We start from the raw sequence: 15497 nt of genomic DNA on the forward strand, positions 1-15497 counted from the left end.
ACCTTCAGGTTCTCCCTTGGGGAAAAAAAAAAACAAAAAAAAATAAACACACACACACACACACACACACACACACACACACACACACACACGCACACGCACATGCACACGCACACGCACACACGCACGCACGCACGCACACACGCACGCACACACGCACGACATTTTCAAGAACTGTTTTACCTCTATCAGAATCCTGCAGTACTAAATGTGGAAATCCCTCGACTTTTATGACCTTGAGTCACCACAGCAAGATTCAGAAAGAACCCCATCATTGTGTGATAGTGAGTTTTAGAGCACAAACCCTACAGTATGAACTCAGAACAGTTCATATCATATGTGATGATCCGATACCTGCTAGCCCACAGAGCTAAAATTACCCCAAGGTCTACAAACAAATGCGCAAAGAAGTGGCCTCCAATAAAGACAGCTTTAAGGCTGGAGCCAGAGCTGTTCAGACTGTCTAGGTCACATCAGAATACAAACTCATTAAGCTTTAAAGACAAACAGCCTCATGTTACACTCCTCTGTGTTGGCCATTAAATAAAGCAGCATTCAACAATCAGACACTTTGTGTCTCTGCCAATTCTCCACCGCTGAATCAAAGGTCCCATGTTCTGAAAATTCATTTTAGCATTTTTATTTTAAGCTTGGAGATTTAAAAGGAAGAGAAAATATAAGGTTGTCTAAAACCTCTATTGCTCTAGTGCCCCACCAATTACACATCGAAAGGGGAAACTTTACATTATTTTCCACCTCTCACCGCCCGCTACGTCAAAAAGCGTTTGCCAGAGCTGCTTCTCGTTTAAAGTCCATCTGTAAAGGGTCTCAGCTACAACCAAAGCATGCAACACGTCCTGTTGTCAGCTGCAAGAGCAGACACAACACTATTCAGTTGTCCCTTTTAACCCATTTTTTTGATGGCAACATCCCAACAACTAAAGGAAAGCCTCCTCCCCTGTATGCCACTGCAATCCGACAACAAACCAAGGATTAAATAGTGAAAACACCTCATGAAACTTAAATCGCAGTTGTAGGCAATTTCCATAGCCAATGCTCTTCTAAAAATTATGGTTTGTTTTTAAATGCAATGCCACCTGACAAAATCACGATAAATCTGAGCTAAAGCCAACAGCTGTGCTGTCATTTCATGTACATTTACTCAGAGAGTTGGCTAAAAGCAACAATTTATCTTCGCTCAAGCACTTTTTCACATCCAAACAGCAGCTATACTGGTTCATCTGCTCAGCAGGATTTAACTCTACAGACACTGAAAAAGCCAGTCTGGATCAAAGCTAATAGAAAAAACCCCAGGAGCATAAAAGCTTGGTGGAATAAAAAGTCTGTGGTGGCACTTTGAAATTTGAAAGACACCTTTTGGGGCCATGTGAGCTTCATATAAACTTGTTCAAAAGGGGTAAAATATTGAAATTTTAAAGGAACCTATTCAAAAAGCCATCAGTGAGGGAAACCACTGTAATGTTATGGCATTTCTTTCAAAAATGAATAAAAGGAGATGTTTTTACTCACTTAAACCCTTAAAGCATGTGAGTCTGGTAACCTCACCCTTTAAGCAGATCGCACTTGGGTTGCTCTTGATGGTAAAGCTAACACCAGTGGACTTTAACAAGAACGCCAAGCTAAAGGGATTTTGGAGTCTAAAATAATAAAAGACAAAGTCCATCACTCCAGTCACTAATATTCAAGTATGCAGAAGAGACGGTGCTGTCCATGGTGCTGCACAAAGCACAGAGACATAACACATAACGAGTCTTTAAATTGACTTGCGGAGATTCAAAACCTGAGATCTCGGGCTTTACCGCATGAGTGAAGTCAGAGTGATGAACGAGACAAATGAAAGTGACAGGTGCAGTGGCAACTGGCCGCAGCAAGCACTGCATTGTTTACAGATTTCTCGCATACTCACCAACATTCTAATAAATGTGAATTTTCAGTGCCCCAGACAAACTCTCCACCTGCTCCTCATTATCAAAATGGCCAGATTAGTTTTCTGTGAGTCAGCTAATGGATTAATCAACTAATTTTATGCGCTATATGGGAACAAACGGAGTCTCATGTAACTGGCTGCGTCGGAGTGTAGGGAGAAAATTGCAGTTTAATTACATAAGTGGTCTCTTTAGGTTAAAGCTGAATTGATGTACGCATCACAGGGTGAGATAAGGTAGTCCTAAAGGAGATTTATGTGCATAAATTAACTTGGAAGTGTTTGGTATCAAGTGCCATGTGCGCATTTCTTTTTGCTTTGTGAAGATCCTGGAAACGGCCCAAATCGTAACAGCTCCACGGATGGTAAAAATGATAAGCTTCAATGTTTTGTTTTGGGGTTTTTTTTAAATTGCTCTAAGCACACCAGTTTATGCATTTGAATACTGCACAGACAAAATACTGCGAGACGAGGTCACCTTCAAATCATTACCGGCACTGGGGAGGCAGCAAAGAGCCACTGTCCACTCTGATAAGAAAGAAGGGGGAACCCACAATTGATTATTCAGAGCGACATAAAAAAGGAGTCATAGAAACCTGTGGTGTTAATAAAAACTTCAGCTAGTACAATTATAATCACTGAATGCAAATGAATTGAATGTGAACAAAAGCAGAGCTCTAGCAGGGAAGTACGACACAGCCAAGACAGCTTGAAGAAACTAAACAGCCCTCCACTCAAGCCTGTAAAAGTTGACACTGTATGTTTTGATCACTCCATTACTCTCTTTTGAACCTTTGTTTTCTTCCCACCTCTATTGACTTGTCTAACAGGCCAACAACAAGGTAAAACCTCCAAAACAGGAAAACTAATTACTGGCTCGACAGTAGCGCTCAGCCCTTCCTCCCTCCTCAGACAATGAGCCACAGCTGGAACGGATGATAAAACTTGGACTCCTCATCGTCATGGTGAGATCAAAGTTGCAGGCTTTCTATTTTTAAATTATTGGACTCTGGCTCCGTTGTTGCTTGCTGCGCACTTGTCTCTCTCTCTCTCTGCATCTATTTCTATACTGTATGTGCTCACAAAGATGTGTCCATATTACTGTAAAATGGCACGAACGGATGGAAAAAACACAGAAAACTAACCTTTCTTTAAAAAAAATAAATAAAAGGATATGAAAAGATTGATGAGTCATCATGCTAAACAATGCTCAGGTATTAGTTGTAGGGTTTTTCTACTAACCATTATGTGAGCATCTCTAACCTTGGGCCTGAAATGAACACACAGAAAGATTATTGACTCCGTCGGCGCCTCTTTTTCATTTTGCTCAAAAGCAAGGTCCTTTCTACAACTTTGCTTTTAAAGGATAAAACCATAAATCTCACTACTTTCAAAGAAGTACACCACCGTGCAGCCGAAGGACAGAGATGAGACGCCAATCCTCTAGAATCTCGCTGTACACTGGAAAGTGGGGTTAATGTTTCCTGCGTTTTTGCACAAAACACGCTCTAATTAAAATGCGCATTTCAAGAGGATTTCCCAGAAATTAGCCTGGCAACTCACTTTTATTATCCTTTCGAGCCTAAAATAGCAATATGAAACAGATGTAGTTTATAATTTATGCTCAGCAGTGTCCATCTGGACTTTGCTAAAAAGGAGTGTGCAGCCCGTCATGACGGTAGATAATCCCACGGATGCGTAATACGAGGCAAAGAGTTCTCGCAGTGCGGTGTGGGAAGAAAAGCAGCACAGCAAGCAGCCATGCAACAACTGGTTTTCATGTGTGAATATACTGAAGGCGCAGAGCGTCATCGGCATGTGCAGCACTGGTGCCCGAATGTCCAAATCCACGGGGAGGAAAGCAGTCTGCTCTCTGCACAGAACATGCTTTGTAACCGATCTTTTGAAGCACGTCCTGATGGAAGATCTTGCCTCCGTGACGCTATTTATAGCTTGGTAATGCATCAGAGGTCGCACCTTCCATCTCAGCAGTAGCAACAACTGCATCGATACACACCGGCTCATCTGACACTGATGATAGCAGGAATCTAATAGTACGGTCGAATGCAGATTCTGACTTTGACTCCAGTCTGCAGGGTCTGGTCGAGTATCTCAATTCTGCTGTGACACTTTTTATTGTGCTTGATTGTTGACAGCCTTCTGTTACTTATCTCTCATTTCACGATCTCTGCTGTTGTGTTTAGTGGAATAGCATGATGCAGTACACTGTACAAGGACATTAACCATTTAATTTCTTTAACGTGACTTCACCACATTCATCCAGAAATGCCGTGTCTTTCATAAAACCATCATGCGCAAAGTGTCGGATCTGCCTGAGCCAATATTTTCAAAAGCAGCCTTTCAGTTCATCAGCTGAAACAATGTGAGAGGTCACAGGATAATGTGATAGCAATAGGCCTGGGTTAGCCAGGCAAGGTGATCCAGAGGAGGCATTCAGGATGATGGCCTCCAGATGACAAAAGACCCTTTTTGGTCCATGTTCAGCCAGATTAGGTTCTTTAAATAGTTACTTTTTTATAGTGTGGTTAGGATGCCAGCATTGATTGGCTTGGCTTACTGGGCTGTTGGACAAATGATTGCTGTGGTGGGACACCATCAGCATGCCAATCCAACTCTACTACACACGTATCTGCTGTTTTTGCAGTAAAAAAATAGCCAAAGTTAAGAGCAGCACTTATCTATCTTGCAGTGGCATGACGATCCAAGCTTGTGAGGCTAAAGACAGACCTACTATTTCTACTGCGACCTCGAACTGTGTCTGTACAGTCTGCCCATTAAGGATTTACTGGATGTGTGGGTGACAAGCATTTAGATGGGGTGGAAAATTAATCAAGCACTGGGTGGCCTCCTTTGGCCCCAGTGCACATACTAAGTGACCCAGCATTTTGCAATCAAACTGTACACAGGCTTGAGTTGACTCTGTCACATAAAGTCACTTAATTCAGGACCACATTAAGTAGATTCACTATAAGAAAACAGATGAAAGTTAACAGCAGTGTTACAGTAAAGTGGCCCATCTTTGACCCACAAACCATCATAGCTAAGGGCGCAGATATGCACAACGCTGAAGTCACCTTTCATCACCATCCTGAGAAGTTTAGCTTAAGGCATACAGCACATGTCAAAACAACAGTGGCACACAACATATACTGAAAGCAAACACATATTCTGCAATACTTTTAGAGACAGAGAACTGACACTATGAAATCAGTATTTCAAAATAATCATTTCTATAAATTTAAAGGATACCACGAGTCAAACTCCATTTGGAACTGGTTAGAGAATACACATTTTTCCGTAAGGCAAAAACAAAATTTATACAACTCTCATGAGCATTATCTCTAGAGACAACCTTTATTTTTCCAACACAACCTGAACTCTAAGGAAAGCTTACACATTATTTCTTTAAGAATAAGGAATAGTTCTCTTTCTTAAAGGACATTTTAAAGCAATTTTTTGGGTGTTGGCTGCCTTTTAATCTTTTCTCTGTCAAGATGATCCAACACTGCTTCAATAAGGCTGAGGTCCAGGCTATGGGGAGGCCAATCCATGACTTACACTTTCCACTTTGTGTTTTTCCAATTGAGGTATGCTTCTACTGCAGTGGCAGTGTGTTTAGGATCGATGCTATGCTGAAAAATTACGATATTTCTAATCAAATGCTTTCCAGGTGATATTGCCTAATGGGTCAAAATCTGATGCTACTTTTCAACTGGGATAACAGCCCCAACAAATTTGTCAGGTCCTTGCCGGATATTTTTCCTAAGCACATGAATTTCCGCTATTGTTAATCTGCTGTACATATCTTTTTAGTCCTGCCACGTATGCTGCCATGATTCATAGGTCAGTGTAAGTATTAATGTTGTCTTAAAAAACATTCTTCTGAAAACTGCCAGGTAGAAGGACTGGACTGAAAATGAGCTAAAATCTGAATAAAGACTTTGAAAGACACTTCAGAAAGCCTGGAGAGATACTGGTTAAGATTCATCCCATATGAAGAAATTAAATATTTCTTATTATCTATTTTGAAATCCTTACTGCAAAATTTCAACAATAACAACAATAATAGCAGTAAATAACGTTCAACTTTAGTGTCATCTCTACCATCTAAACCCCAAAGACACTCTGTAATATTAAACAGAAATAAGAAGAATAAAACTCATTAGCAGCAGGTAAGGATTATACCACAGAAGTTAATATGGCCTTAAGGTAGCAACCCAACTCTGTGGGCAAGTGTACTTATTGTGAGATTAAGCAACAGCTAATTACTCACTAGGTAAACAGAAGTACTAGCTACCATCAGGAAATGAAAAGGTAAATGCTTCCTTCCAATATCTGCTTGTTTCAAAGTTGTGGACATGTGGTCTTACAATGTGTGTTACTAAGCTTTTACATCACTTATTCCAATAAATTGTTTAAGCATTGCCTTTTATAACACCAGATATATTTGAAAGGGATCACTAAAATAAACTGAGCTTCCTTAGCATTAGCACCCATTAGCTTTCCAGGCTACTTTGAAAACTTAGCAAAGTTAGCGACATGCTTAGCTGTAAATTTAGCTGGTGCTGTCTCTTGTGCAATGATGGAGAGAAAGCAGGAGCTAAAATTACAGCTATGTTAGCAATATAAACTTAAAGGATGAGCATGCTATGTCAAACTGCCATAACTTATCATATCAGTTGCACCTAACTAGTCTGATGTTACCCAAAGAACGTTAATGCTAAATGCTAATGTTCTGCTAGTAGTCACATAAACTTGAAAACATTCTTTAAGATTCATATTTTGGGAGTGAATGCATCCATTCACTTGTGCTAGCAGAGTTTATTTTCCACCTCCAAGTAATTCATTCATTGCCTGGTAAATAAGATTGAACTAAACTTCAAGTGCAGCCAAGATTAGCCTGCTGGAAGGAGTGTGAAACCCTTCATATGTTTTCACTCCCCAAACAACGTGAAGCCTTGAACTTGTTAAAATTCAAAAGGTGCTGCTCTCCTATTTTACTGCATGTCCAGGTCGGGGTAAGTGCTGACCATTCATAGTTGTGCAAATTGGATTAAGAGATTATAGAAAATTGCACAAACTGATGATAAAACAACTGTACGCATATAACTTTCAGTAGCCTGTGCGTGGCTGTGGAAGTTCTCTTATTGTCATACTAAAAATGTTAAATCTAGGCCCACGGGATTAAATAAAAAAGAAGAAAGGAGAAAAAAAAGTTTGACACCTCTGATTTGTCCAGTGATCGAAAAGCCAACAAAGCTCTCACCGGTTAACTTTCTGCCTGGAAGCTAAAGCATTACTTTCTGTGAAAATACGAGAAACAAAGTCATCTATTTTTATGTTACTGGGAGCAGAATAAACAAGACACACAAAAGAAACCCTTTGTGACAGAAACAAAAAAAAAAAGAAAAAAAAAAAAGAGCAAGAACGTGGTACAAGCAGTTATGTAATGTGATGAAAGGTAGCAGTCACAGATGGTACAAAACTCACGGATGACTTCTAAATGCAGAACACCAAGCTGGGGGTTCACGTCAAACTCAGGATCTAATATTTCATAGCACTTACGGCATACATGCAGGATTAAACGGCTAGCTGCCAATTATCTTACCAAGCAACCCTCACATATCACAGCACAACATTTCTCTCCTGTTTAACAGTAACACAAAAGTGACACCCCAATCTCTTAAAGAACCAAATAATCTCAGGGAAGCCCCCCCTTTGTTAAACCATGTGTTTTACTCAAGGACATGGGACATAACTATACAGCCCAGCGTCCCTTCCATTGCAAGACTGCACCGCACCGCTGTATGGAGGATTAGGAACACCTTTGAACACATCCACAACAATGAACAGATTTAAGGGCTACTCAGTTCATCACAAAAAAAGCAAAAATAAGACTCAGTTTTATCTTGCCTAACATTTTTATGACTCATCGTACCATCCATCGCTCACGTATGAACTTGAGCATACACACATACACACGCGCGCCTGCTCGTATCAATTAATTCTCAAAATAACACTCGTGCCTTGAAATACACACGTCCCGAAAGTGTCAAAGCTTGATTAAACAAGGGTGTTTAGATGATTATGTTCTAATAATATTTGTGCCTTTGCAGTTCTATTAACCCCGTCGACCCAGACTGCAAAACAAAAAGAGGTCAACAGACAGCCTATATAAGTAATTATTTAATAATAATAATAATATTGGCATTTTTCACACATTTTGCTTCCTTCATAAGGGCGGATGCTGAGACTTGCAGCGTCGTATCGCTGTCCTCAATATAAGAGAGAGGAAAAAGCTCAGTTTGTTGTAAGGAATGCTGAGATGATGAAGGGTTTTAATCGAATCATCTGTCTTGCTCCCATTTTTTTCTCCCCTCTGTTAGAAGTTGCTTTAACGACAGACACAACACACGCGCAAGCTTCTCTGAGCCAAAGTTCCCAGAATCCATTGCAATTCAAGGTCAACTGACTCTTTTTCTGGCACTTGGCAAGCGCAGTTTTTTTTCTTGTGCATTATATGAAAACAATACAGCTTAAACGGCACACAGGTGCAAAAGGTAACTGCTTACATGAAGTGGGTGAATTTAAACAAAAAAAGAAAAGAACAGATCAGTTTATTTAAGCGTTTACGTTTTTGAACAGCAGACAGGTGCTACCGACTTCGAGAGTTTTTCCCTCAGCATTGTGTAACCTGCTGTTTAAATATCACTTATGTACTTAGAATAAATCCCGATTTAGTGAAAGCTTTACAATGCATCCTTCTCCAAATTTCATTTCCATCTCATGTCACAAAGAAATCTAAATTCATCCGGATAATCTCTACACAAGTATCAAATTGCAGTGCGGTGTCTTTTGCCCTCAAGTGTCATTGGTGGGGGGGGTGAAAGTGAAATGAAGCAACACAGCGATTTTGACTGTTTTTATCCGGGAAGTATTTGATGTTTAAGCCTTCAAGCGAGGAAGGAAAAGAAAAAAAAAAGAATTCCACTTAAGAGTAAATGTGAAGACACTCGCACAGGGTTGCCGTGCCAATTCTGAAGCCATTTACTTGGCGTGGTTTACCTCATCAAGCTGCGTGCGTTTGTGCGCTTCACGTGACAGTTTGGTTTTTTATGTGAGAAATCTTTAACTGCAGGAGAAAAAAAAAGAAAGAAAGAAAGAAAGAAAGAAAGAAAGAAAGAAAGAAAGAAAGAAAAAAAAAAAAAAATCGCTCCTGAGATTTTCCAAAGCATTTGGTTGTCAGACTGGGAAACAATTTGTAGAGCTTAACCCAGAATTACACATTTGATTCTGTTTTATTAATCCCACAGTGGAATACAGTATGCCAGCCCTGCACAGCAGCGACGAGTGAATCATACTGATGTACAATCAGTTTAGCAGTTGAAAGTGCTCCATCCTCAACGCCCACAGAGTTTTGATTATTTTTGAAATAATGAGCGTGTGCGATGGAAGACAGTAAAGCATATGTTTGGCATCACCAGTCACATGCTGGAAGATCTAAGAGATAAGTGAGGAGACAATGGTTCTATTTGAGAGAAAGGCGTTAGATACATATCATTTTAAAGCATGTCTCCACAGACAATTTAGGTTTGGGTTATCAGAGCAAGTCTGACTTTATTAGAGTAGCATCTAAAGCTGCGTGGAATGACTGAAAGGGATGAATGTGCCCATACCAGAGGAGACATCCGAGGTCATTTCTAGCAGCCAAAAATACTAAAACTAACGTCTGCACACCTACTTTAACTTCTTTTTAATTGTTTGAAACTATCATTTCAACTCACCTTGGGTTGTACCTCTACTTCTACCACTTGGTTCTTGTTCATGCAATCTTTGACAAATCCTTCGACATTGCTGTTGAACTTCATGAAGATCACATAGGCGGCGTAGCCCGTGAGCAGCGTGATACTTTCCCACATGGAGATGACGTTATCCAGGAAGAAGATGATGAGCAAGATCAGATCCAGGATATAGAAGGATACGTCACGGAAGAGCGGCCACCACGTCAAGTTGAGGATCTCCTTGGAGAAGATGGCGCACATCCCAATGACAAAGAGGATGTTGAAGACGGCCGAGCCCACGATGGTCCCGATGCCCACATTGCTGTGCGAGATGAAAACGCCAATGACGGAGGTGAAGAGTTCTGGAGCTGATCCTCCCGCAGCCATGAAGGTGGCGCCCGCAACGTCATCGGAAATGGTCAGCTTTTCTGTGATGACTGTCAGCGCCGGGACAAAGAACTCGTCGCACACGATGGCTAACGCGATGAACATGTAGATCATGCCAAACATGTGGAGGACCACTGCTCCTTGGCGCCTCTGGGAGAGGGTAAAAATGTCTGGTGGGTACTCCCCCTGGCTGTCGTTGCTATCTGCTGTAGATTTCATGGCTATTGGCATGTCAGCTGACACGTTGGGGTCTCTCTGGTGTTGGGTAAAAAGTAGGGTCCTGTGTGGGGCCGACTGATGGAGACTCTCCTGGGGGAGCACTGGCTCGCTGACACCTCCTGAGTTCCAGGCAAAGGCACTGTAGGAGACAGCACTTAAGGCCACCAGACTGAAGGCCAACCCCAAGATTCGTGTGGGCCTGAACTTTTTCCTCAGACACCGACGGCCCAGCTGCTTACAGGCAGGACCCAATATGGGTCTTGGCTCTGGAGAATCCATGCAGGGTTGATCTGACCCCATGTCTATGCAGCTTTTGGTGTCCTCTCTCTCAATAGGTGCGCAGAAGAGGGGAGAGTGGCGGAGCAAGTTTCACCGGAGACAACGCATCATGTCGTGTTTGGTTTCAAACTAACTGAATTGACAGTAGGTGTTTCCCAGGGTCTGGTTTGCCAAATGATGTCGTCATATTCGCCTCTGATGGACAGAACAAGGAAGAAAAAAAATGAATACCGAGTGAGGGAAATTGAAGAGGTGATTTTGATATTTTACACAAGGTTTATTTGGTTGGTTATTAGTGGTCCTAAAAATCTAAGATAAATTAATAATTTGTAATCATTCTATCATAGTCAAACTAAACACACTAACATTAAACAACCAGTAAATCAGTGTCACTGTGGAAGACTCCACTATAAACCCACTCCCCAAAAAACATCAGGCTAGAAGGAGACATGTAGCAAACAAGATCCAAGAATTAGAGCCATGCACGTGCGGCTTACTCTGCTTAAAGCATTTTTAATACATATGACACGGACACTGTTTTGAACTGTTTCCATCTGAGAGGATGGAGGCAAGCAGTTAAACAAAGACGCATATTAAGGAAAAATACATGCAGAATTCACATGATCTGAAGTCTGAACATTTGCACGCAAATCCACCATGACTTTGTCATTTTTGGCCTCACAGCGGAACACCATAAGCCCCCCTACTACCGAGTGTATTTCTGAATCAACAGCACTCCACGTTTCCAAGTAAACCAATTCAAACCACAAGATATGCGAGCAGAGAGAAAACTTATCTCACTGACAGATTGATTGCAGCTGATCCTGATCGAACCCTTTCAATTCTGATTTTATCCAGCTGTTCAACAAAAATCATAATGAGTTTTTAAATGTATTTATCTATTTCCTGGGACAATATCAACGCAAAAGGCCGACGGTTTACGGACACCACAGGGCTGCAGTCCAAGATTGTAAACATGTAGCCTCCGACGACGCTGCGCAAGTGGAAGCACATCAAAACACGCACGCCGTGTCCTATTTGACTTTTCACTGATGCTGCACGGATGGTCTGACATACCAGCCCCACTGACAGCTCTTTCCCCCCGTCTGCCCTTCATTAATGCATTCGCCCTTTCAGGGGTATCACCACATCAGAAACAGCTCTAAGCATCACCCTCACGAACGTTAAGTTCCCTGCCGCGGAGCATGACGCGTGGACAGGCTGCAGACCGCGTCCTTACCTTTGAAAGAGGCGAGAAAACAGCCGCACGGCACAGCAGCAGTTGCAGCAGGTTGAAATTAGGAAATCGTCTCCGTTGCCCTCTTGCTCTCATTGAGCAAAGTGTGACCGATCTGAGCTCTCCAGCGACAGAGGAGGAGCTTTAGATTGAGGGGTGGGGTGAGTGTTGGGGAGGTGAAGAATGCGCTCACCTCTCTCCCTCAGAGCAGCAGCAGCATCTCTGCCGTCTGGGATGACAAAGAGAGAAAAAAATCTCCCAGTCGAAACGACCTCTCTAAAGTGGCAGAATATTGTGCTGGGCAGGGCTGACCACGTGAACCTGGCGGTTTATTATTAAAGCCAGGTAAGCGGCAGACAGCGCATCCGTCCCTCCGCTGATCACGCAGTGGGGGCGTTGGTGATGTTTCATTTTGAGGGAGGAGTTGCCGTGGTTACACAGCAAAGGCAGTATTTCCACTGATCCCCCTCCCCCGATGGCGGAACAGGTGGATATGCCTCAGCTTAGAAAATTTGTGTGCATGGCTGGGGTCACCTCAAGGTTACATGCGCGTGATGGATCCATTTCTTAAAGATAACCCTGGAGCCAAGCGATGCAGCACCGCTCATTTTAAAGAGCATGCTCCAGATAGAATTCAGCCTCTCTTTTTTTAAACCCCCCCCGCCCCCAAATTACACCTCTGCTCGGTTTTGGGAAGGTTTGGTTTCTTGCCAAGTGTTTAATGAGATCATTCAGGTCCGCTGTCACATCTTTCTGTTCATCGTGGAAGAGGCTCTGCCCCAGCAGCTTAGCTTGGCTTACCTCAAGATGTAGAAAACAAGAGTAAAACGCAGCTGTTCTGTTTTCTTTCTTTTGCTTGTATGTTTAAACTTTACCGCATGATTATTTACTGGACTGATTTGTAATAATGTGCATTTACTTCCTGGTAGAGCGCGATCAATACATCAGCCCCCAGATTAGCTACTTGATTAGCTATATTATTTTTTATTGGTGGTGGGGTGTGTGTGTGTGTGTGGGGGGGGGTGGCACTGGATAGATGACAGGGAAGAAACACCCTTCATGAGTTTTGATATTGCATATTTGGTCCGCTAGAGGGCGCTTTCTTCTGTTGGCCACAGGACAAAACACAAACAACCAGCTCATCCCAGCAGTCGGAGAAAAGGTAAAAGAGTTATCCACTTAAATAATTACATTTAGCAATTTTTTTAGGGAAACCTGTTAATGTATCATGTGTCTAAGAGGAGAAAAAATGGCGAATGTTTCAAATTTTCAAATCACCAAAAATCGATATCAGTCTTAAAAATCCCATATCAGCAATTGTCTACTTCCTGCAGTTTCACTAATTCATTTTCCCCTTCACATTTACTTGGCAAAGAGTTGAACAATATATTATGGATTAATCTGCACACTTAAGCCAGTTACCTTAACACCTCTTTCAATCATCACGTTTAACTACCTTTATAAAAGAAAAATAATTTCACATTCTTTAAATAGGAAATGTTTCTTTTGTGTCTTTTGGGACTTGTCTCTGTCTGTTGTAATGTTTCCAGCCCACCTGGAGGCAATGCAAACAGAAACTGAGTATAGCAGATTTAGCTCACCTGAAACCTTGGCTGATTGTGACCTACACCCATTTTCACGCCTTGGCTCATGTGATTAGGTAGAGGATCATAAGGGGGTCCTTTGTCCCTCTTCGGGGGGAAACTCCCACAGGGTTTAAATCTGGGACTCTCCACCATTTGACCCTAGAACTGAAGAAGCTTCTCGGATGAGAGGTGAAACGTCTTCAAGCAACTTAATGAAGTCCAGACGCTTTTCTTTCCAAGCTCCTTAGAGTACGATGACCTGGATGACTGAGAACCTTCACAGACGACTTCCAGTGATCGAGAGGCGAATGATTGCAAGACCTGAAAGACGACAGTGGCCAACTTTAAATCTAATATAGTCATTTTTTATAAACTTTAAAGATCACATGAGCTTTATTGGAGAGTGGCAAGTAGAGTATGTACCCCTCTACACTGAAAGGAGCCAGTTGAGGTGCTTCAGGCATCTGATTAGGATGGCTCCTGGATGCCTTCTAGGTGAGATGTTTCAGGTATCCCCAGCTGGGAGGAGACTTGGATGAGACCCAGGACATGCTGGGTGGAACATGTTTCTCTGCTGCCTATACCAGTCTCCTTTGGTGTCCCCACAGACAAGCGGATGAGCTGGAGAAGGTGGCCTGGGAGAGGGAAGTCTAGACATCTCCTCAGACTGCTGCTCTGCAGGCCAGACCCAGATAAATAGCTGAAAATGAATGAATGGATGGATGAGCGTCTTATTCCAATTTGTTCATTTTTTAATATGTCAGCCCATGCCACCTCTTCATCTCACAAAACCCTGCAGTAGTACACGGGGTAGCCATGATTCCCCCTCATGTCAAATAAGTCCCCAGCTACTTAGTAGCCTGTGGGACAATTCCTGTTGGACTGACACAGACAAATAATCTTTATGCAGTGTGACAAAGTATGTGTGACACTAATGGTCTGGTGCTGTATGACAAATCACGATTCACTGACCTCATTGATTTCCCCCTCTGCTAACCTCTCTTGTACCCTGTGGCTGTTTCTTGTTACCTAACAGGAAACACAGAGGCAGAGAGATTTAACTTACATCACATTATTGATAGCATGATCTTTTGTGACCAGTAACCATTATGGTTTTTGGTAAGGGATTTATTTGCGAAGTGAGCAGCTCTTGTACTGGTTGTTTTGTAAATCTACAAATTTATTAATAATGCAAAAACCTGTGGAGTTCCCCCTATAGCCTGGGTCCAGGTAGGTGTGAAAGTAAATCAAGAAACCTGATCTAAGTATTGATTTAATGACACCAAATGGCCAGTAGCTGAGCCATTTTCATGCTTCCACACCAGCAGCACATCCTGGACTGGACAGAAACATGTTGTTTTCTCTCTCATGGATAGACATGCATGAAATGTCTCAGGAAATATCTTACATTTGCTGAAGAAGCACTGACTTGGTTTTTGCAAATTAAGTGATCAGAATTTGGTGGTCAAAGGTCTAAATGACTTTGTCCTGCAGTCTCTTGAAAAACACACTTCTCTGTTCGATTTGGCCACACTTTAATTTGGGAACACTGGTGGGAAAACATGAGCCTATTTCATTCACACTTGCAGTCCTGCTGCACATGCAGTAGAGCAGCATCACAGGTAGACACACGATGGTGCAAGTTATAAGTGAAATTAGCACCATTATTGGAAAGTTAAACAGTGATAAATATTACATATTGCATTTATACAGTATGAATGTGAACATTGTCTGAAATACAGACATATTGGATATCTTTAGTTTTAAAAACTCGCCCAACCAAACTTCAGTATCAGTCGGGCTCTACTTAAGCTATAATTGAGCCAGTGTGAGATCATGGCTGCAAACTGACTACAGATCTGGACGGACAAGTATGTGCCTGGTTACTAGATCATACAACTCAGAACAGGCTTTTTAAATGTTTTTGACTTCTTCAGGGTTGTCTCCAACACAACCATATTGTCTGTAAGCGTGTTTTTCAATTCGTCCATATTTATGCCTATCAGATGAGATCCCATCCAAGCTGTCAGCTCTTTTTCAAC

General features: G+C 42.0%; 1 protein-coding gene across 8 annotated transcripts in view; it reads right to left on the reverse strand.

Annotated features, from left to right (window-relative positions):
• Positions 1-12260, reverse strand: part of slc24a2a (solute carrier family 24 member 2a) — a 45270-nt gene extending 33010 nt beyond the window's left edge. For 4 of the 8 annotated variants that reach the window (XM_085267133.1, XM_085267132.1, XM_085267128.1 and 1 more), the window contains exons 1-2: positions 11873-12259; positions 9751-10827 (exon numbers count right to left, since the gene is read on the reverse strand). In XM_085267133.1, the coding sequence (XP_085123259.1) occupies positions 9751-10653 (903 nt within the window). In that variant the 5' untranslated portion in view covers positions 10654-10827; positions 11873-12259. Of the gene's footprint in view, positions 1-9749; positions 10828-11872 lie in introns of all 8 variants that reach the window. The other 4 variants (XM_085267130.1, XM_085267129.1, XM_085267126.1 and 1 more) reach the window with 2 other exon arrangements.
• Positions 12261-15497: the final 3237 nt, after the last annotated feature.

Source organism: Mchenga conophoros, linkage group LG3, assembly GCF_057382185.1.
Source record: "Mchenga conophoros isolate Kocher_MC1m ecotype Shallow Benthic linkage group LG3, M_conophoros_male_GT1.1, whole genome shotgun sequence".
In the NCBI taxonomy this organism is placed as follows: domain Eukaryota; kingdom Metazoa; phylum Chordata; class Actinopteri; order Cichliformes; family Cichlidae; genus Mchenga; species Mchenga conophoros.